The 22,663-nt window shown below is 33.5% G+C and overlaps 1 protein-coding gene across 9 annotated transcripts in view; it reads right to left on the bottom strand.

Annotated features, from left to right (window-relative positions):
* The window catches only part of PRPF40A (pre-mRNA processing factor 40 homolog A), a 54,149-nt gene that overhangs the window by 22,262 nt on the left and 9,224 nt on the right, over positions 1 to 22,663 (bottom strand). For all 9 annotated transcript variants that reach the window (XM_047085989.1, XM_047085991.1, XM_047085990.1 and 6 more), the window contains exons 3-6: positions 17,532 to 17,612; positions 16,109 to 16,139; positions 14,008 to 14,024; positions 249 to 359 (exon numbers count right to left, since the gene is read on the bottom strand). In XM_047085989.1, the coding sequence (XP_046941945.1) occupies positions 249 to 359; positions 14,008 to 14,024; positions 16,109 to 16,139; positions 17,532 to 17,612 (240 nt within the window). The remainder of the gene's footprint in view (positions 1 to 248; positions 360 to 14,007; positions 14,025 to 16,108; positions 16,140 to 17,531; positions 17,613 to 22,663) is intronic.

Here is a 22,663-nt window from a genome sequence, read left to right as displayed (position 1 = left end):
AATTCATTGCAAGACATCTGCGATCACCTAAGTTTGCTATAAAGAGGAAAACAATTTAAAATGTGAATTTAAAGAGTAAAGGGCAAGCAGAGAGAGAGTCTTATTGCTCTTCCAATTTATTCTTTAAATCAATCTTTCCCAATCTGACGCCACCCAACCAATAAGCATTCCTGAGCAGGGGCCAAAATCAGTAAAAAAAGGACCTAATCTATTTAACAATCCCTAATCTCCAAGCCTCAAACTTGTACCTCAGCAGGTGTTTTCAGATCATCCGGTTTCTCCCAAGTAGACTGTTTTGTTTCAGTATTGTAGTAGTAAGTCCTTCCATCAGGTGATTTATGTTCGGTCCACATTGATTTCTAAAGAAAAAAATTACAAAAAGATTCAAATTTTTTAACAGTGCTATGACAGTGAATATTAGTTTTCATTAGTTTCATTAATAATATACAAAGAAATTAAAAGTACAAAATGGACTATTTTTGACAGTTTAAATCACTTAGAATAACACATCATTGCAAGTGGGGAGTTAACTGCAAAATAGACCATTTTAAAGTACTTCAAAAGTAGTATGGCTCTATTGAGGTTTTAGAATCTCTAGATTCTACCCAGTCTCTCAGAAGTATAAGGATATGACTGTTTCACCTAGAAACAGTAACTTTGTAACTGTTGTAACGTATATAGCACATAATATAATCTTTCAGCAATACAACCTATGCCTTGTAGATAAAATATATGAAGTAGATGCTAATGTAGTATATAGGTGGATTGATCACGAGCTCAATAACTTTATTTGCATCAAGCTGGACAAAGTTCTAAACTGACATGCCATAAAGACAGCTGTCAAAATTAGAAAGGATAGGTTTTAGATGACAATCAGAATTTAACAATCAAGGTGAAATTTAACAGGGATAAAATGTGAATCCAAATGCCTCAACACAATAGAGGTGAGAAAATTTTATGTGATACTAGTTTGATACAGAATAGAACTTCATTCTTGGGTCCAAAAGAACTACTAAGAGCATATTAAAAGTTGCTAGTAAAACCTCAGCCATCAATAGACATGATGCCTCAAATTAAGGCTGGTTAAGAGTTTTACAGGGTTCCCATAAGTATGCATTTAAAATAATCACAAAAGGGGCAGGAAGAAACTTTGAGAGGTGACTGGTGTCTGCGGTCTTGGTGGTGATAGTTTCTCAGGTGTATGTATTCCTCAAATCATCTAGTTGTACACGTTAAATACATAGTTTAATATGTCAATCATATCATAATAAAGAGGGTTTAAAAGTAATTTTACAAGGAATCATTAAGGAATTACTGGATGAGATCAAAGGTACTAAGTCCAGTTCCAGGTACCAGATCATTTAGATAGTAATGAACTGAAGTATGATTGAAAGAAGATTAGAGATGTCCTATATCACATTTCTTCGAATCTAAGACAAAACATTACTGTACATACCTCTAAGAAAGAAGTAAAATCATCTTCAAACTATTCCATGCTTTTTAACCCTGAGATTTTGTTAACCTTTTGAAAGATGTATTCTTATTCAGACACTGATTTTATAACAATTCCATTTTTTGAAAAGAAAAATAGGCAAATAAAATAGTTAAGCTATTCCTTAAACTTCACATTGAAACCATTTTTTTGTACAAGAGCTGCTGATGTCCATTAAATTTCACACCGTATCACCCTCTATGCTATAAAAAAATATTGGTAATGGAGCATTTATTAAAACAAAAACAAAAAACTAAGTCACCAGTACTAGTTCTTAATGATCTTCTGAACTTCTTTAAAGCTGACCTACCTTTCTTTTTTCCTTATCAACTTTATTGAGAAATAGAATACACCTACTTTTGATTTCGGCTTTGGGAATGTGGCTCAACATACATTATTTCATTGCTTTTTCTGCTCTCTCACCACAATCATTTTATTCCTAGCTGATAAGAGTGCTGTGCCATTATTTCTAGAATTTTCTTTCAAACCACTGACACTTATTCTTCTGATGTTGGCACTTTTGTTGTTCAGTCATGCACAACAAAGCCATAATTGCTGCCTGGAGAATGGAGATCATAGGACACTATGTAGATTATAGGATGCATCTTAATTACAGACATGTTCAATGGTCAAAGCAAATATGCTAAGTGATTTTTTTTTTCTTAGCACTTTTATTTTTTTTATATATATATATGAAATTTATTGACAAATTGGTTTCCATACAACACCCAGTGCTCATCCCAAAAGGTGCCCTCCTCAATACCCATCACCCACCCTCCCCTCCCTCCCACCCCCCATCAACCCTCAGTTTGTTCTCAGTTTTTAACAGTCTCTTATGCTTTGGCTCTCTCCCACTCTAACCTCTTTTTTTTTTTTTCCCTTCCCCTCCCCCATGGGTTCCTGTTAAGTTTCTCAGGATCCACATAAGAGTGAAACCATATGGTATCTGTCTTTCTCTGTATGGCTTATTTCACTTTATGCTAAGTGATTTAAGAAACATTTGCAAAATGTGGGAATGGAGAACAAGAAAAGATGACTCAAGGAGAGAAATTAATGTCATTTAGAACACAAGTAGATGAGGGAAGATGATTATTTTCTGGAACTTCTGAGGAACTAGAGTTAATGTGAAGGGATTATAAACAGTCATTAGAATCCAAAGAAAAAAATTGATAAAATTTGAGCGGTTTGGTAACGAAATGTTTGGCCTTTTCTATATAAATTCGTTAAGTCATCTGACATGACTGCAAAATGGCTTTCTGCACGGTGTAGGATAGTTAAGATAGTTCAAAAGGTATATTAAATTCTTTAACTTGTTCTAGCACTTCATGCAGAGTATGACAAATACAATCTTTCTGGAGCAAACAAGACTGCACTAAAGGGAAATTGACCTAAGTTCCAAAATTATATTTAAACTTCCCAAGTCACATCTGCTAAAGATCATCAAGGAAAAGAAGTTCACCAGAAACAAATTTATGAAAAAATGGAATGAAAAAGGGTGCCAAATAATAGGGAAAAACAGGAGACAGATATACAAACCACTAAAACAAACAGTAAACAATTTAGTATTCATTAGCTACTACTTTATTCAAGTCTTACAGCTACACTACAAGCAATATGAACACTATCCTCATTTTTCAAAGAAGAAAACCAAGACTTAGGAGGGTTAATATAACTTGTTCATAGTGATTCAGTTAGTAAATAATAAAACTAGAACAATTCAGTCATATTTGCTTCTAAAGACCACATCTACTCACGCTGAAATGTTTTGTCAGGGATATTATATTCAGAACAGTCTGTCAATAAGGACAGATAAATTCCTGATCTCCTAATGAGTAAGAAGCACTGTATCAATTTTCAGTTAATTCTTTTAACAACCTTGCCAAGGTAGATACAATTTATTATTTCCACTTTATAGAAGAGAAAACGGAACACAACAAAATACAAGAATATGCTCAAGGTAACACAGCTAGCTAGTGAGTTCATTAGAACACTGGGCCCACATACTGAGGTCCTATGAAACAAGTCTCTAACACTTTGCATCAATAGAAACAATCTATACCAATGCCTTAACTAATATACCAAGTCCACTTATAGAAGTCAATTCTGGGGTAAGGAAAATGATTTATCTGATAAGCTTTTGCTCCTTTTCCTTAAATGCATCTGATCTGCAACGTGAAGTAAAACTGTATCTCGCCTCTGGCCAAAACTAGGACTAATATTTTAAAAGAAAAATTTAAAAACAAATGTATCCTGAATGTTGAATATAAGATGAAGAATGGTGGGGCGCCTGGGTGGCGCAGTCGGTTAAGCGTCCGACTTCAGCCAGGTCACGATCTTGCGGTCCGTGAGTTCGAGCCCCGCATCGGGCTCTGGGCTGATGGCTCAGAGCCTGGAGCCTGTTTCCGATTCTATGTCTCCCTCTCTCTCTGCCCCTCCCCCGTTCATGCTCTGTCTCTCTCTGTCCCAAAAATAAATAAACGTTGGGAAAAAAAATAAATAAATAAATAAAAAAAAGATGAAGAGTGGCATAAAATATCAATGGGTATATAGATAACAACTTTCTTCATAGGATAAAACATGACTTCTGCAAATAGTTGTTAAGTACTGAGTACAGTCTATTCAAAAAACATTTTCCTAAAAATTACCATTTTTTTTTAAAAGAAAGACCTCTCCAGACCAATACACCAATGATGCCTATCAAATATTTAGACTGCCTTTGCATAATTGGAGAAAACCTAATAATCATGTAGATGTGTAGTATTCTGAATGGCCCCAAACCAGGACATTACTTTTAACCTTAAGGTTAGCTGCTTTGAGGGCTTGTAAGAGATACTAAGATAATCCTTGCATTGGAGCTTTATTCTGCACTTTTGTCACAGATAACAGCCTTCCCAAAATTATTTTATTACTGACAGTTACTGTATTGTTAAAAAACTGTCAAGACAAATGGCAGGTCTGGGGAATCAACCAAAAGTTGACATTTTTACAAATGATAAACTAGAAGGATAAATATGAAGAAGAAATTAAAAAACTATCATTCTTAATATACAAATATCTACTACAATCATTAAGATGATCTAATGGAAAAATAAACATCGCCATTAACAAAACTCAATGCAGATAAGTAGATATTCAACTTCATTAGTACATCAAGGAAGCATACATTACGTGAAAACTTTCTGTTCATCAGATAAATCACAGACTTAGTATACAATGTTAAAGGGTGTGAAGAAAAGTGCACTGTCATGCTAGTGTTGGGAATGGAATTAGTATTGTTTTTCTGAATGGCAATTTGCTAGTTCTCATCAAAATTCAAAATGCAAGCAATCTCTTAATGCTGATATTTTATTCACAAAATCCCATTTATATAGTTGCAAAGATGTACAAGAATGTCCTCTACAGGATTACTTGTAATGTCAAAAAATTTGAGATTATTCAGTATCCACACTCATAGGAAAACAGTTCAATTAGGGTCCATCATATTGTGGACTTATGGAGATCTGTTTAGAAAATGTTGAAGATACAGTGTGAAACAGAGTAAAACGTTGTGATATAGAAGCAAAACATACACAGAAAATATTTAAAAGGAAGACTGGGTAAAGGGAAAAAATGCACATATATAATTATCAAGAGAGCTAAAAGATTCCAAAAAGCTAGTCAACAATTAGGTTCTGAATAAATTCAATAAACATATAAATAATTATATGCACATGAGATACGCATTTATACATACATAGATACTTCTGTAAACTATAAGTCCAACTGAACAAAACCAAAAGCAAGTGACTAAATCTAACATTAAATAGACAGGAAAGTCCTCTCAACTACTCTAAATAAGGAAAAGGAGAAAAACCCAAAATATAAGATCAGAATTAAGGAACAACATAACCACAAACAGATGACTTACAATCAATTCCCCAAATCTAAAGGTAATTATTTCCTCACAAACGACTACAATTTACCCTAGAAGTAAACACATCATACATGAATATTCCAATTACCATAAAAGAACCCAACTAGACAATTTCATAAAACACCACATCATAAACTTTAAAAAAAACAGAGACATCCAATATACTTCAGATAATCAGAAAAGATGAAAAGTTCCTTACTAATAACAAAACTCAAGAGAAAGGTATCAAAAAAGAAAAGCAGGTAATGTTACTTATGAATGTTATTTTTAAATGTAAAAATTTAAATATAACATTAACCCATTAGCCAAAAGAATCCTGCATTGTATATATTCGGACAAAGTAGAACTTATTGTAGAAGTGCCAGGTGGTTTGATATTGGGAAATCTATAAAGAAGAAATTATTTCTGTTAACAAATTGAAAAAAGAAAACACCACATGAGCACACCAACAGACTTGGTCAAATCACATCTTGAAAATTATGACCATTCAGAAGTATTAAAAAAAACAAACACACTTAACAAAAACACCTGAATGATAAAGGCCAACTTATCAAACACCAATAAAAATTACTGTAAAGCCACTTCCATTAAAATCATGAACAAAATGCGAGTCTGCAACCACTGTGTTTTAACAAATACATTATGGCAATAAAATGAAATAAATAATTGGTATAAATATTTGGGAAAGAGATATATTCTCTTATCTTTACTGCTAAAGATTCAAATAAAATCTAGTTAAAATGAAAAAAAAAGTATTCTAATTTTCTAGGAAAATAAAAAAGTATTCCAATATTCCACTTGGCTGTAAGGTAAATATATAAAAATCTTTGAACTAACAATAACTAGCTTGAAATAAAAACACAAAAATATCCTATTCACAATATAACAAATTTTTAGAAGGTAAAATAAATGAAAATAGCTATGATAGCACTTTATCGCACCTAAACAGAATTTAAAGCAAAAACCAAAATGAAACCAGAGGGACTTCTGTATGGGTAAAAAGCAACACACCAAACTTAGCATGCATTTACCAATTTAGTCTTGAAATCACAGCAACAATAAAAAAATACAGGGAGAAAAATATGAGATCTTTTCAAGTTAAAGATTTTAAGACACTCCCCCCTTAGGTAGATCAAACAGATGAAAGATACGCCAAGACAAAAGAATCACAAATTAACCTTAAATTAAAAGCACACAAAATATTCCAAAAATCTAATCTTAAAATGAACACAAATGAAGGTTTAGTACAATGCAAACAACAACTCATAGACTGCTTTCTAAAGATTATATGCAAAAAAGTATACTTCATTAAAAAAAAAGGAAAAAAAAATGTCACCCAAAGACATGATCCATGAAAGAAAAGAAGTAACTGTCAGAGACTTCATTAAAAATTTCTGTTCTGCCAAAGTCACAGTAAAGAGAATGAAAAGACAAGCCAAAACCTGGGAGAAAATATCTGCAAAGGGCACAGGTGATAAAAATTAAAAAAAAAAAAACAAAAAAACCACCTGTTAACCAGAATATACAACCCTCTCCCCCAACCCCCGCTTTTTGTTTTTTAAAGTTTATTTATTTTGAGAGAGACAGAGAGAGCACGAATGGGGGAGGTGCAGGGAGGGAGAGATCCCAAGCAGGCTCCATGCTGCCAGCGCAGAGCCTGATGCAGGGCTTGAATTCACGAATCTGTGAGATCATGACCTGAGCCAAAACCAAGAGTCAGACACTTAACTGACTGAGCCACCCAGGCACCCCAGAATACACAGAGACCCCTTAAAACTTAGCATTAAGAATACAAACAACCCAATCAAGAAATGGTCAAAGATCTGAACAGATACCTCACCAAAAAAGACATACAGGGGATAAAGAAGCCTATGACAAGATTCTTAACACTGTACATTATTACAAATTAAAATTAACTCCCATTTATTACTGGTGAGACTTCAAAACAGCATAGCCACTTTGGAAGAGAGTTTGGGAGTTTCTTAAAAAACTAAATACATTAAAATTTTTTTTTTAATGTTTATTTTTGAGAAAGAGAAAGATAGTGAGCAAGTGCACACAAGAGAGGGGGACAGAAGATCCAAAGTGGGCTCTATGATGTGGGGCTCTAACTCACAAACCATGAGATCACGACCTGAGCCAAATTCGAACACTCAGCTGACAGAGCCACCCAGGTGCCCCAAAAACCAAATACATTTTTACCATATGATCAAGCAAGTATGCTCCTTGGTTATTTATCCAAATAGCTGAAAACTTATGTCCACACAAAGGCCTACTAATTAATGTTTGTAATAGTTTTAATGATTGCCAAAACATGGAAGCAAAACTAAGATGTCTTTCAGTAGATGAATGAATAAACTTGTGGCAAGTCCAAACAATGAAGTATCATTCACTATTATTATTGTTACTATTGTATTATTCAGTCCCCAAAAGAAAAAAGGTATTAAGCCATGAAAAAAAAAGCATATTAAATGCATTTAAGTGAATGAAGCCAGTGAAGAGGGTATATACTGTATGATTCTAACCATATGATACTCAGAAAAAGTAAAACTATATAGGCAATAAAGAGATCAGTCGTTGCCAGGGGTAAGGGGTGGAAATTTTTAAGGTAGTGAAACTACTCTGTGTGCACTGTCGTGACAGATACAACTCATAGAATGCAGAACACTGAGACTAAACTCTAATGTAAATTGGACTGTGGGTAATAAAGATGTGTCAATGTAGGATCATTAATTGTAACAAATGTAACACTCTGGTGGGAGATGCTGATATGCATCTGTATGCAAGTAAGGGGAGGGGGTATTAAGAAACTCTCTACTTTGTGTTCAATTTTGCTAAGAACCTATAATCGCTCTACAAAACAAGTCTATTTAAAACAATCCCAAACCTAGAAACCAAGAAAAACATACCACTTAATACCCTTTTAACAAAGAAGTCAAATGAAGGAAAAAGAAAAGATACTGGGAGCTGAGTGAAATGAAAACTATGTCAAATCTTAAGCAACACAGCTATAGCACTATAAAAAATTAAGAATGTGTAACAACCATGAGTTAAGTACTCAAGAAACTAGAAAAAAGGCAACAGAGTAACCAAGAAGGAAATAAAGATGACCTCAGAATAAGCTGAATGGTTGTCCCCTCCAAAATACAAAGTAAAAGCAATGATAGGATTTCTAACTCTATGCTAAATAATTAAATCTCAACAAAGTAGGTATCTGTAAAAACATAAATTAGAAGAAAATTAAAAGTGAAATAGCTCAACCACCACCAGAGAAATTGAAATGGTAATCCAAAATCTCTATCCTCAAAAAATATTAGGCCCAGTTAGTTTTTAGTTGTGTTCTATCAAGCTGTTAAGAAATAAGTTATGCATCATTTATATAAGTTGTTCTAAGGATCAGAAAGAAAAGGGTTACTACCCAGATAGAAACAACCTAAGTAAGATATTAGCGAATTGAATTCAGAAGGAATAAATACACAGGTTCACGTATATATATTCTTAACACCCTTAATGAATAACTAGGATTCACTTTAGTAATGCTAAGATGAGATATCAGAAAATATATCTGTACACTTGCACTTTAACAGACTATAGAAGAAATACCATGACCATCTCAACTATGAGTTTTAAAATCCAGTTCATAATGACCTCTCTCTCAGCAAACCAGGAAAAGAAAGCATCAACTTAATAAGGGTCATACATCAAAAAGCTTCAGTAAACATATTAAATAGAGAAATTCAATACATATTTGCTTTGAGAGAGAAAACAAGATAAAGATGACAGTTTATCACTGCTACTACTCACCATAGTACTAGAGGTTCTGGCTGACACAGTACAAGTTGAAATATTAGATATGATGATTAGAAAAACTCATTATTTGAGGAAGATAGTGTAACACACACAGAAAACCCAAAAAGCAACAGGAGTTCAGCAAACCTCCTGGATAAAGTATAGGAGAAAGATTCAAAATAGCACCAAATCTTATAAAACATCTATAAATTAACAGAATGAGGGACAGACAAGCCTTCAATAGGAAAAACTTAAAGCCGTATTACAAAACAGACAAAAAAACTGACTACCATGTTCACTGATATGACTTAATATTGTAAATATGCCCCACAATCTATAAATTCAATGCAACGCCAATCAAAATACCAAAATTATCTTTTTGGACAACCTGACAAACTGATTAAAAAATTTAGATAGTATAAAGTCATTTATAGAAAAAAAGATTAGGGGCGCCTGGGTGGCGCAGTCGGTTGGGCGTCCGACTTCAGCCAGGTCACGATCTCGCGCTCTGTGAGTTCGAGCCCCGCGTCAGGCTCTGGGCTGATGGCTCAGAGCCTGGAGCCTGTTTCCGATTCTGTGTCTCCCTCTCTCTCTGCCCCTCCCCCGTTCATGCTCTGTCTCTCTCTGTCCCAAAAATAAATAAATGTTGAAAAAAAAAAATTTAAAAAAAAAAAAAAAAGAAAAAAAGATTATATATAAAAAACCTAAAGACTTCACCAAAAAACCTGTTAGAAAGAAATTCAGTAACATTGCAGGGTACAAAAATCTGTTGCATTTCTAAACACGAACAAAGTTAAGAAAAATTAAGAAAAAAAAATTCCATTTATGAATGCACCAAAAATAGTAAAATGTCTAGGAAAAAATGTAAGCAAGGAGGTGAAAGACCTGTACGCTGAAAACTGGATACTGATGAAAATAACTGAAGACTAAATAAGTGGAAAAGATGTTCCATATGCTCATGGATTGAAAACTGATATTGTTCAAATGTCCATACTACATAAAGCAATCTATAGAATCAATGTAATCCCTATCAAAATTCCAATGACGCTTTAAAAAAAGGTAAAACACACTGTCCTAAAATTTGGATGGAACCACAAAAAGACTGAATAGCTAAAAAGTAATCCGAAGAACAAAGCTGGAGGCATCATGCTCCCTGCTCTCAAACTGTATTACCAAGGTACTGTAATCAAAATAGTATATAGTACTGGCATAAACACAGATATCTAGACAGTATAACAGAATCAAGATCTCAGAAATAAACTTACGTATGGTTGATTTACGACAAAGGAGGCAAAAATATACAAGAAAAGGACAGCTGCATGCAAAATAAAACTAACTAGTTAGATTAGTATTTTCCATCATGCATAAAAATCAACCCAAAATGGATTTAGGCTCGAATGTAAGACCTGAAGCCCTAAAACTCCTAGAAAAAAGGCGGCAAAGCTCCTTGATCATCACTCTTGGCAATCATTTTTTTGGATCTTATTCCACAGCAAACATAACAAAAGCAAAATATACAAGTGGACTACATCAAACTAAAAACCTCTGGCACAACAAAGGAAATCAACAAAATGAAAAAGCAACCTACTGAATGAGAGAAAAATATTTGCAAAACATGCATATGATAAAGGGCTAACATCCAAAACCTATAAAGACCTCATACAACTTAACAGCAAAAAAACCAAAACAAAACAAAAAAACCCTAAAAATCTGATTAAAAAACAGGCAGAGGATCTGAATAGACATTTTTCCAGAGTAGATATACAGATGACCAAAAGACTTATGAAAAGATGCTCAACATCACTATCAGGGAAACGCAAATCAAAACTACAATGTGATATCACCTTACATTTGTTAGAATGCTTATTCTCAAAAAGAGATAATAAATGTTAGCCATGTTGTGGGGAAAAGGAAATCCTCATGCACCACTGGTGGGAATGTAAATGCTGTAGTCCCTACAGAAAATAGTATGAAGGCTCTTCAAAAAATTAAAAGTAGAACTACCATACTATTCAGCTGTTCCACTTCTGGGCATTTATTCAAAGAACACAAAATCATTAACTCGAAAAGATTTATGTACCCCTTGGTTCACTGCAGCATTATTATTTACAACAGCCAAGATATGGAAATAACCTAAATGTCCCTAGATGGATGAATGGATAAAGATGTGGTACACGCACAAAAATACTATTCAGCTATAAAAAGGATGAAATCTTGCCATTTGCAACAACACAGACGGGCCTTGAAGGCATTTTGCTAAGTAAGAGAAGTCAGAGGGAGAAAAACAAATACCTTAAGATCTCACTTACATGCAGAATCTAAAAAACCCAAACTCAGATACAGAGAACAGATTACGTGTGGAGGTTCAAAATCGGTGGAGGGGGTAAACAGGCACAAATCTCCACTTATTTTAAAATAAGTAGGTTATGGAGATGTAATGCACAACATGGTAATTACTATTAATACTGTGTTGTATATTTGAAGATTAAGAGAGTACATCTTAAAAGTCCTCATCACAAGAACAAAAGATCTGTAACCAGGTATAATGACAGATGTTAACTAGATGTATTGTGATCATTTCAAAATGGATACAAATATCAAATTATTATGTTGTAAAAAAATAAACATAAAGAATATAAAGAAATAAGAACAAGAAAAAACACCCAAAAAATCTACACAAAAATTTCCTGAACTTTTCCCAATACATGCATTTCTGAGGACATGTATCCAAGTGATCACCTATTCAGGAGGGTAGATGGGAGTGAAGATGAAGAATAAAGTGAAAAAATGTGAGGAATCCTCTCAGGATCAATGACAATGACTATCATCTGAAGAATTCAAGTAACTCAAATTTGTGTACCTGAAATCTAATAAGAATTAAAGCAAAAAGAAGTTTTCAAATATACAGTTATTTTTAGATGCGAAAATTTAATAGAAAAGTAGAAAATGTCAATTCTCCCAAAACTGAAATGAATTAAATATAATCCCAGATAAAAACACAATTTTGTCTTTTGAGTGTGTGTGGGTATGCGTATACTTACAGATTATTTTTGGAGGGGGATACAAGAATTCATGTACTAACATCCAAAACCATTTAAGGAAATAATGAAAAGAGAAACCATGAAGACTTGCCTTACTAAATATTAAAGTTATTTTAACTGGAAAACGTGAGAAATTGGATGAAAAACAAATACATACAGCCAATGCAGAAGAAAACTCAGAAACAGATGTCAGAGTATGTACAAATTTAATATATGATAGAAAAGATTCTTCCAATTGAGGGAAAAAGGGGTTTCACAGACAATGGACACAACCAAAACATTAATGGTGGTGGTCCCCTCAAGGTGGAAAAATTTAGGGTGAAATTTACTTTCTTCTTTTTAACTTATGTTTGCTTCTTAATCCCTCAAATGAGCCTGCATTATTTAAATCAATAGGAAAAACATGCAGCAATCACTAGTCAAAAATACAAAAAGGCACTTACAATGGAAGAATACGACATGGACATTTAAAAACCATTCAACTTTAAAAAACACAAGATACAAGAAACTTTAAAACATTTAAATACAGTTCACAATTAAAAATCTTCCCCCCATATTTAAAATATTAACACATTTATAATCAAGTCACAGCTTTCTGTATTTCCTCAACCATAATATGAGGATAACAGCTACCTCTCAGGACTATTTTGATTAAATGAGATCATACATATGAAGTCTTCTTTCCATTGATCTTTAAGGAATTAAAAAACACAAAAATCTAAGAAAACCTTGAGGCCAAAAGCTATGGCTTTTATCAAGAAGGATAAAATAGGAATCTTTTTTTTTTCTTTTTTTTTTTAACGTTTATTTATTTTTTTGGGGACAGAGAGAGACAGAGCATGAACGGGGGAGGGGCAGAGAGAGAGGGAGACACAGAATCGGAAACAGGCTCCAGGCTCCGAGCCATCAGCCCAGACAGAGCCTGACGCAGGGCTCGAACTCACGGACCACGAGATCGTGACCTGGCTGAAGTCGGACGCTTAACCGACTGCGCCACCCAGGCGCCCCAAAATAGGAATCTTTAAGTAAGGCTTTCAAGCTTATTTTCCCAAACATCATAAAAATATGTAACAGAACACCACATACCAAAATATTAACAAAAATAACTGTAACTACTATCTTAAAATCAAGTATGGAGAAAAAGAAATGCAGCATAGAGGTATCATTCTCTCCTTTCCTAAGGGAGGGAAAAGTCAAGCAATTCTGAATATCGTATTGGTCTTTCTGACACAATTAGGGAAGGTACAAGCAAAAAAGTATTTTAAAATTCTGTGTATTAGGAAAAGTTTATGTAAGACTTATAGTAATAAACAAGGGCACACAAATGTTTGTATACAAAAGCATGTTCTAATATAAACCTTATGTGAAAATTATTGGTTAATTACTGTGTTCCTACTAGTTCTGTTTCCCTTCTAATCGTACCAGGGAAATTAAAATCTTTGTAAAATCTGGTATGTAGCTGATTCCTTTTTTTCTCATTAAGTCCCATCAAAATTAGATTTTAAGGTAAATCATTCAATTTTTTTTTTTTAAGTAGGCTTCATGCCCAACATGGGGTCTGAACTCACACCCTTAGGATTAAGACCTGAGCTGAGATCAAGGGTCAAACACTTAACTGAGCTACCCAGGTGCCCCTCAAACAATTTTTCAACCTTTGCCATAGAAAAGAAAGAAAAAAAGATTCAACTTTAGTAGATAAACTTTAAACAGAAATAAGGATCAATGTAGGCTAAAGAAGTATAATGAAATAAATATATTCCAGAGGTACTTACTGCACCAGACGCTGTACCTTTAAAAAAAAAAAAAAGAATATTTACAATGTGATAAATCATACTCTCCTTGAGTGAACAGTTTTAAAGTATTTGTTCATACTATTTCTTCTGCCTTATCCTAGCACACTAAATATAAGGCTGTTCCATGTGACCTATGTGCATGCTCTCTTTTCCACAAAACAAATACTACAGCCTAAAGCATTTTCAGAATAAAGTGGCACTTTGAACCTGCAAAATGAAAACTCACTTGGATCCAGTTTGAGAAGTATTCACAACCTCTGCCTTTTGTTTCTCGTCTTGCTGTTATAGGTGTTTATCTTGACTAATTCCTTTCTCTACTACAGTACTGAAATATAATACGTCAGACTTCAGATTCTATGCTTTAGATTTCTGGCAACTTCCACTATATAAATTCCATACTTGTGGTGTACAATATAGTATCCAGTAGCTACCACACGTCTGCTTAGGTTAAAATTTTTAATAAACATTAAATAAAATAAAAAAATTCAGTTCTTTTGCACTAGCCAATTTCATGGACTCAGTAATCACATGTGGCTATTGACTACTGTATTCAACAGTACATATTACAGAACATTTCCATCACTGCAGAAAGGTCTATTAGATGGTACTATCCTATATTATTATCAAAACCCCTTTAGACATAAGGGGAAATCCCCATTAGTCACCAAGTTCAAATGAATAAGCTTTAACTTTAGAAACTAGTAATTTAAAACTACGTGTAAAAAAGAAAGTATATGTAAAAAGAGAATAAAACAAAGTAAACACACACACATATATATACTGAGAACAATCAAAGGAAGCTACTATGGATATCACTGGTAGAGCTAAGGCATTTAAAAAGTAATTAAGAAGAAATTTTATGAGTCTGTTTCTGACTTACACAGGAAACAAATTGTTGGTTACCAAAGAGGGGAGGGCAAAATAGGCAAACAGGATTAAGAGATACAAACTTCCAGTTGTAAAATAAGGCAATGGAATGAACAGCACAGGAAGTATAGTCAATAATATTATAGTAACTCTGGATGGTGACAAATGGTAACTAGACTTACTATGGGGATCATTTTGTAACGTATTAAAATATCGAATCAAAATGTTCTACAACTAAAACTAATAGAATATTGTATGTAACTTATACTTCAGTTAAAAAAAATTTTTTTAAGGTGATTTTCCAGGACTATTTAGGCTAATAGTAACAGTAATCAGCTCTATATATCTAAACAGGCAAAATACTATACTATGTATTTCAGAACATCATGTCAGCTTAAATAAATTTGTGAAGTATCTTAAAAAGACCAATTATGCCCCATATAAACCTGCAGAAAAGCACAACATAGTGCATTTTAAATGTTTCAAACCATGTTTAAAACAAGAAATGTTTTGGCATAATCATGGAATAAGGCTCAGCATCTGTAAAACCAATTTATCTGGAACATTATTTATTCATGGATAATTGAGGCATTACTATTATATATGGAAAGTACACTAGGTGAAACAAACAGTTATTGATAACTGGCTGGTTTACCACAAGGTTTACAAACTCCAATGGCTACAAGGACGAAGTAGTCCAGAAGGCCAATGAGAGTTGGCCTTCATATCTAAAGGAAGGAGTTACTACCTCATTCCACAATGTTTGCGGAGTACAAGTATGGGCTCAACCAGAATTTCTCATTCAAATATTCTCTGATTACCTACTGTGTTCATAAGGACCACTGTCAACAATGAATATTCAGATAATCCTATTTTTCAAGATAAATTCAAATCTTTGTGTAAAAAAATACATTTAATTCTTACATAGGGCCCACAGACTTTAAATGTTGTCAACTAATTATAAAACTTAAAAACATTTGGGTAAAGAGTAACTGTAGACCAAATCTGGTCCCAGGACTCCAGATCTAGTAATTTTTTATGGATTAAATTATGAATGCTACCCCTGTTTCCCACGGCTTAAAAAAAAAAAGAAAAAATAATCAGGAGTTAATCATAAAGCCCCAAGAGACACTGCTTTTATTACTTATTATAATAAAACGATAGCTACTGTTCAAATGAAGTTTAATATTTAAACCATAAATGGCATACATACCAGCTGCTACATCCATATTATTTACTCCTGGCTGTAAGAAAAAAAATGAAATTAGTAATATTCACCTGTTTAAACTATATTTCATATATGTTCCTCATAAAGCACAATCAGTCCCCTTTATGTATAATTCTCAAGCCACTGATTCAAAGTTTCTCAGTAAGTTTCAGTGGTATTAGTTCCTTGAGCTTGCTATAAACTGTAAAAGCACCAATAACTTGGGGCTACTGAAGCACTTCAATCTAAGTGTTTTATTTATGTGATCATCAGTTACATATAGTTCCACAACCCTTTACCCACAATTCTGAAACAGAAAAAGCTCTAAAAACCAAGTTTTTTCAAGTTTCAAATCAACACTCATTAGAGTGGCAAAATCTGCCGTGAATGACACGAGCTCTTTGTCTTTATTCATCCCACTCCAGACAGAATATCCCTAAGATACTGCTACAGAAATATTGCGTTCGAAATTATAAGGCACTGTCCAAACACCCTGAGGGAAACCTTTATATGATATATAGAGTACACAAAGTACAATTTTACAATATTAAACAACTTAAGAATATATTTGGCCCAAGGGTTTTGGATAAGACCTTTGCAAATTTACCACCCCAGTGGAGTATGCCACATCTACTCATTACAACCACTAGGCTACCAGGTAATAAATAAGTTATGCTCATATGAATATAATAATGATATACATACTGCTATACAATTCAATAAGGGTGAAAAGGCTGTCAAGCATTTTCTAAGTAATGTGCCATCACTGAAGTCTCATGTAAGATAAATTTCGAATAAAACCTTCTGATTTCTAAATCTAGGATCGAGTACTAAATCCCACTACATCAATTTTTAATTAACACTCCATAAAGCAAATGTCTACTCTTTAAGATTAAAATGCTACCAGACCAGGGGCAGGGTGGCTCAGTGGACTAAGTATCTGACTCTTGATTTTGGCTTAGTTCATGATCTCATAGTTGTCAGATCAAGCCCCATGTTGGGCTCTGGTCTGGGCAGGGAGCCTGCTTAAGATGTTCTCTCTCCTTGTCTGCCCCTGCCCTTTTTGGGCACAACTGCTTGCATGCATGTGCGCTCTCTCTCTCCCGTCCCCCCTTGGCCCCCCAAAATGCAACCAAACCAATAAAATGCTTCTACTGGATAGGTTATACTTCTTATTCTACTCTTGTTTAACATAGATTAAAAACTAAAGATTACACATAAGTACAGGAAAAAATGTGAATGTCTATCACTGAAGAACCTAAAAAAATAAAAGCCCACTCTAATTCCCATTTTGTGTTACAGTACTCAAGACATACTTAAAAAGCTAACATGGCAGCCTATAAAAAATTATATATAGCATGTTACGTCATATATAAAAGTGGTAAAGCAGTCAAAACATCACAGAAAATAATCACTTTTACTGGATTACCGGTAAGGCAGGCTGCATGGAAGCTTGAGACATATGAGACATCATCATTCCAGGCATTACTGAAGACATCATTCCAGGCATCTAGAATAAAAGTAAAAAAAGGTTACTACATAAAACCAAAGCATTTAACAGGACTTTAAGAATCTATCTGGTTATCAAAGTTAATATGTACACCTCAAGATTTAAACTCAATTAACACTATTATTACATGAATAGTATGCTTAGTAAGTGCTTGTTGAATGAATGAAGTATTTTATCAATGAGCTATTTTAATATTTGCCATAATTTATATGTATAGTTAAAATTATTTTAACAAATAAACTTAAAAGTTTGCACTTTTATTTCCAATGTAAATTTGAGAATATTAACGTCCTTTTAATTTTAACTCCTCACTCATGTTTTTCTCCCTTCTTCGGAGACAAAAATTTTTTCTATTTCTCACCTTTGACTTTTAATATCTGTAGTAAATAAATTTTACAGTAATCTGGCTCTTTAAAAAATTCTAGATCAAAGGTACTTAAAATTCAATGACTATAAAAAATATGTAAAAAACCCCAAACTTCAGACATAAATCACCTATGCCCTCTCTTGAAAAGAAAAACTTAATAAAGCACATAAACGAATATCTGAAGAAAGAAAATACTAGTTTTGGAGGTTAATCTAGCCTACCAATGTCTGCCATCCAAAACTATGAATGAATCTTTACTACCAAAAATGAATTAGAAAAACATGTGGATTAACATAAATTTCCAAGGGATTTTGACCCAACAGTCATCCATATTAGTATAATCCCACATTATAACTTTGACTGTAATAGGAAAAAATCTAAGAAAAACATGGAGGGGGATAAAAATCATATATAATAATCATAGGTACTGGAACACAGTAAGTAGGTATTTAGTTTCAAATTAAATGAAAATTGGGAGAAATAGGAAATACAAACAAGTATATTGGTCAACAGGAACATATAAAGTCTACTAAAGGTAATAACACTTGTATACTGAATTTTATTATTTGAGAAAATCAACTCAGAGCAAAACGAGGCTAAAGTACCATTAAAATGAAGTATCATTGTATTAATGGATTAAAAAACAAACAAAAAGGGTTTCTGTTCCTTAAAATACCCGATAAATTGCTTAAACATCATGAAACAAGAACCTGACAGAAAACATGTGACCAGTACTTGGAATATATGGTGAAATTAACAGTTGGGGGAAAAAAAAAAAAAAAAAAAGGTTCAGAATTTGAAAACAAAAGTACAAGCTTCCACTACCCAGGCTAAAAGAATTAGAGAAATAATTATACATTAAGAGAAAAAAACAGAGCAATCAAATGAGAACTAGGCTTGTTCCCTCCTTGCCCTACTCCCAACAATATATACTCACACCTAATTTTACTTTAGGCTAATAGCAATGTAGTTTTGCATTCTTAAAGTACTAAATAACTGATTATGAGAGGAAGCATACTGGGCAACAGAGAGAAACAGCCTGGTACTTAAAATGGTCTATATATAAAATCCAAAGCTGTCAACATATCGAAAAATTAGAATTCTAAGCTAAATTGAAAAGTTGAACTTTGAAAACTTGGGAAAGAAGTATTTTCTCATAACAACTAAAGACATTAAGTGGGGTAAAATCTCCATCATGTAACAGAACACTTCCACATGGTAGCAGTACAAATGAATCTAATTTCAATTTGAAATACTCTTGACTTCAGAAGACAGTGATCAAATCCCATTTAAAAACCAAGGGACAAAAATCCTTACATATAACAAAAGTTGACTAGAACAGGCCAGTGACACTTAAAGCAAACAATATTTAAAAACCATTAAACAGTCTGACAGAGTTCTCAATTGTTTTTCTTCCCACACTTCAAATCTTAAAACAGCTAGAAAATTTGCGTTTAGACTAAAACTCATGGAATTGGATTATAGAGATTTAGTGTTAAAAAAGCTAAATTCTCCCTCAACATCTCTGTGAATTCTGAGGGGCAGCAACTAGTTAGGCTTGTTCAACTGGACAAACACTGGAAAGATTCTTAAATTAGGTACAACTGAGCATCTGAAAGTAAATAGATTAATGTAATTTTAGACAAAAACTGTGATATTTTAAATATGAAGCTAAAGAACAAAAACATAAATACGAAATATACTACATTCTTATGAAAAGCTATTTTAAGTATTAGACAAAATAAAAACTTCCAGACACCTGAGCATCACAAAAAGCCTGTTCCCCGAAGCCTAAAGAATCTACTTTGTGGAAATGTTACGATTTCCTTTTTTAAACATTAATTTTAGGATACACATAATATGGGGATATATGTTTTAACTCATCTGGATTCTTCCAGAGGATTTGTGTTAACTTAGGCCAGTCATTGGCAGCACCATCAACATGATACCATTTAAAATTTCTAAGTTATCAATATTTTGTTTTATACAAACTGATCCAGGTTGCAAGCTTATGAGACTTCTGGTTCAAACCCTCAGAAGTGACTTTTCCCTCCCTCGGCCCAATAACCAAAGTTGAGGCATTCAGAAGTTACTTTGTTGTCCCTCTGTAGGTTTACTTCTTGCTTCACATGAAGGGACTAAACAGCCCCTTGGTCTCCCAGCTTTATCTGAAGAGTATTTTAGCCTTCTCATTAGGTTTTTTTTCTAAGGGCACATCATATAATGGAGTATCTTACCACTAATAGCATCTTAAGTTCAATGAAAATAGGATGTTGACTCAAAATAGTTGAAGGAAAAATTCTTAATACAGTTGCTACAATGATGCCACTATGAATTCCATCAGCCAGATCATTCTTGAAGCTACAAAGCAGTAGTTCATATAAGCTTAATGAAAAGTACACTAGAAAATCACAGTCATGTAGAGCTTCACAAATTTCAATTTAAGCTACTTTTGAGAATATATTATTATAATTACAAAATTTTAGTTATTAGGAAACAGAAGAAAATGGAATGGTAGAACACATACATGTGAGCCATAAGTTAAATTGTCTAAAATATTAAATATCTGAATTTTATGGACACTTTGACACTTCTTAAAACCATAATTAATTCAGATATTCTACTTGGCATACTTTATTCATAAACGGCCAACCATTTGTGTATATATACTATATAAAAATTTTTCTATGCGTATTTCTATTCTTTTAATAACAAGTTTAATCATTTATCACAATGTCCTCAGAAGAAATACCAGCGTGAAAAAAAAAAAACCAAGTAGAAACTGGGGAGCACTACACAATCTGCTCATTCTTAGCATCCCAATTTGGGAAGTTCCTAATGTTAGATAAAATCAAGCCTGTTTCATTCTTTACCAGATATTTTTAAAATTAAAGGTAAAGTAATAAAAGCAATTCCATCGACGCTACAACACATTAGTTGCTCAAAATGTAAACTAAATTAGCCCAGTTGTTTTATGATATCAAAACAAAGTGAAGATCTTCACGTGGGCACTTCAAAAGTTCTTTTCTTCATTATTATTTCCTGAAGTTTTTCCTGCTGGAAAGAAATCACACAACCTAAGCTATTTTTGTCTAAAAATTAACTTTTTAAATCTTGTTGATTATTCAAAACCATTCTTTCTGCAAACCTGAAGTTGTAAATTGATTATCTAAAAAGTTAGATTGCTCTTTTTAAAAAGTATACTTTAATGTTTATTCATTTTTGAGAGAGAGAGAGACAGAGTGCAAGCGGGGCAGGAGCAGAGAGAGAGGGAGACATAGAATCCGAAGCAGGCTCCCAGGCAGGAGCAGAGAGAGAGGGAGACACAGAATCCGAAGCAGGCTCCCGGCTCTGAGCTGTCAGCACAGAGCTCGACGCGGATCTCAAACTCACAAGCTGTGAGATCATGACCTGAGCTGAAGTCGGGTGTCTAACCGACTGAGCCACTCAAGCACCCCATAAAAAATTAGACTGCCTTTTTATTTGGTTCCTCTTAAATGTGGTGTTAAAGTCAAATTCCACAAATAAGTACACAGAGGGTATTAAGTCTTATACTTAAAAACCATGATCCTTTATACCACTAACTTACCTTATGAATGAATGCAAAAAATTAATCAGTGAAAAACTGTAAAAACTACATCTCTGAATGTAAGCAGATATTCATTTGATTAGAAATAAATACAAATACTTCTGTTTAAAAAGTATATCCTTAACAACCCAAAATAATAACTAGCTGCATTTTGGGACAATTATTTAACTTAAATCCTCTTCATCTACAATTATATATAAATTCAAGACATTTATCATTTTCTGAGATTACATTTAGATAAACAAAAAATAGACTACATTTGCACAAACTGGAATAGAACCTTACCATTCATGACGTTTCATTAATTTTAGGATACACATAATATAGATATGTATGTTTCAACCCATCTGAATTTTTGTGAGATGATTTGTGTCAACTTAGGCCAGTCACTTGGCAGCACCATCAGTATGAAACCATTAAAAGTCTAATAATTTAATTGCCAGGATTTAGGTTGCTAAATTCTCTCAACCTGGATAGTTTAGAATTGCTGAAGTATACACTATTCCTTCAGAATCTAAGGAGGTTAGCTTAATGACATAATCTCCTACTGCTATACAAGGAAGCAGTCTAGTATAGCTATGAAGTATAGTCTAGAGTGAGACTACCAGAATTCCTATACCAGCATGGCCATTTACCAGCTGTGTGATCTTGGGCTAATTTACATAACCTATCTGGGCCTCAATTTTCTCCTTATAACCTGGGGAAAATAGCACTCATCTATTAAGACTGCTATAGGGATCAAATGGAACAATGCATGGAAGGTGCACAGAACAGTGCTCTATAAATACAGCTGTTTTATTACAACTGCTCTCCTTCAAGTAAGATCATCAAAGTTTCTCTTATATTGCCCAGTCTCTCATCTATTCCCTAACTATTAGATCGGCACCTCGGTTCTTTAAAGATACCTAGTAAATAATGTAAAATCATCATCTTTGCCAGGAATCAACATGTGTAATAAGGCAATCCATTTTGAGCATCAAATTTAGTGCTGGCTCTGCAATGTCACTGGACAAATCACTTCATTCACGGAGCCTTACTACTGCCATCTATAAATCAGACATTCATCCCGTAGCCAACTCACTTTTCAGAGTCAAA

Source organism: Lynx rufus, unplaced genomic scaffold, assembly GCF_022079265.1.
Source record: "Lynx rufus isolate CCGP_SWC_20201006 ecotype Redwood Valley unplaced genomic scaffold, mLynRuf1.p SCAF_2, whole genome shotgun sequence".
In the NCBI taxonomy this organism is placed as follows: domain Eukaryota; kingdom Metazoa; phylum Chordata; class Mammalia; order Carnivora; family Felidae; genus Lynx; species Lynx rufus.
Note: the sequence above shows the minus strand (reverse complement) of the source record. Positions and strands in the feature narration are given on the sequence as shown.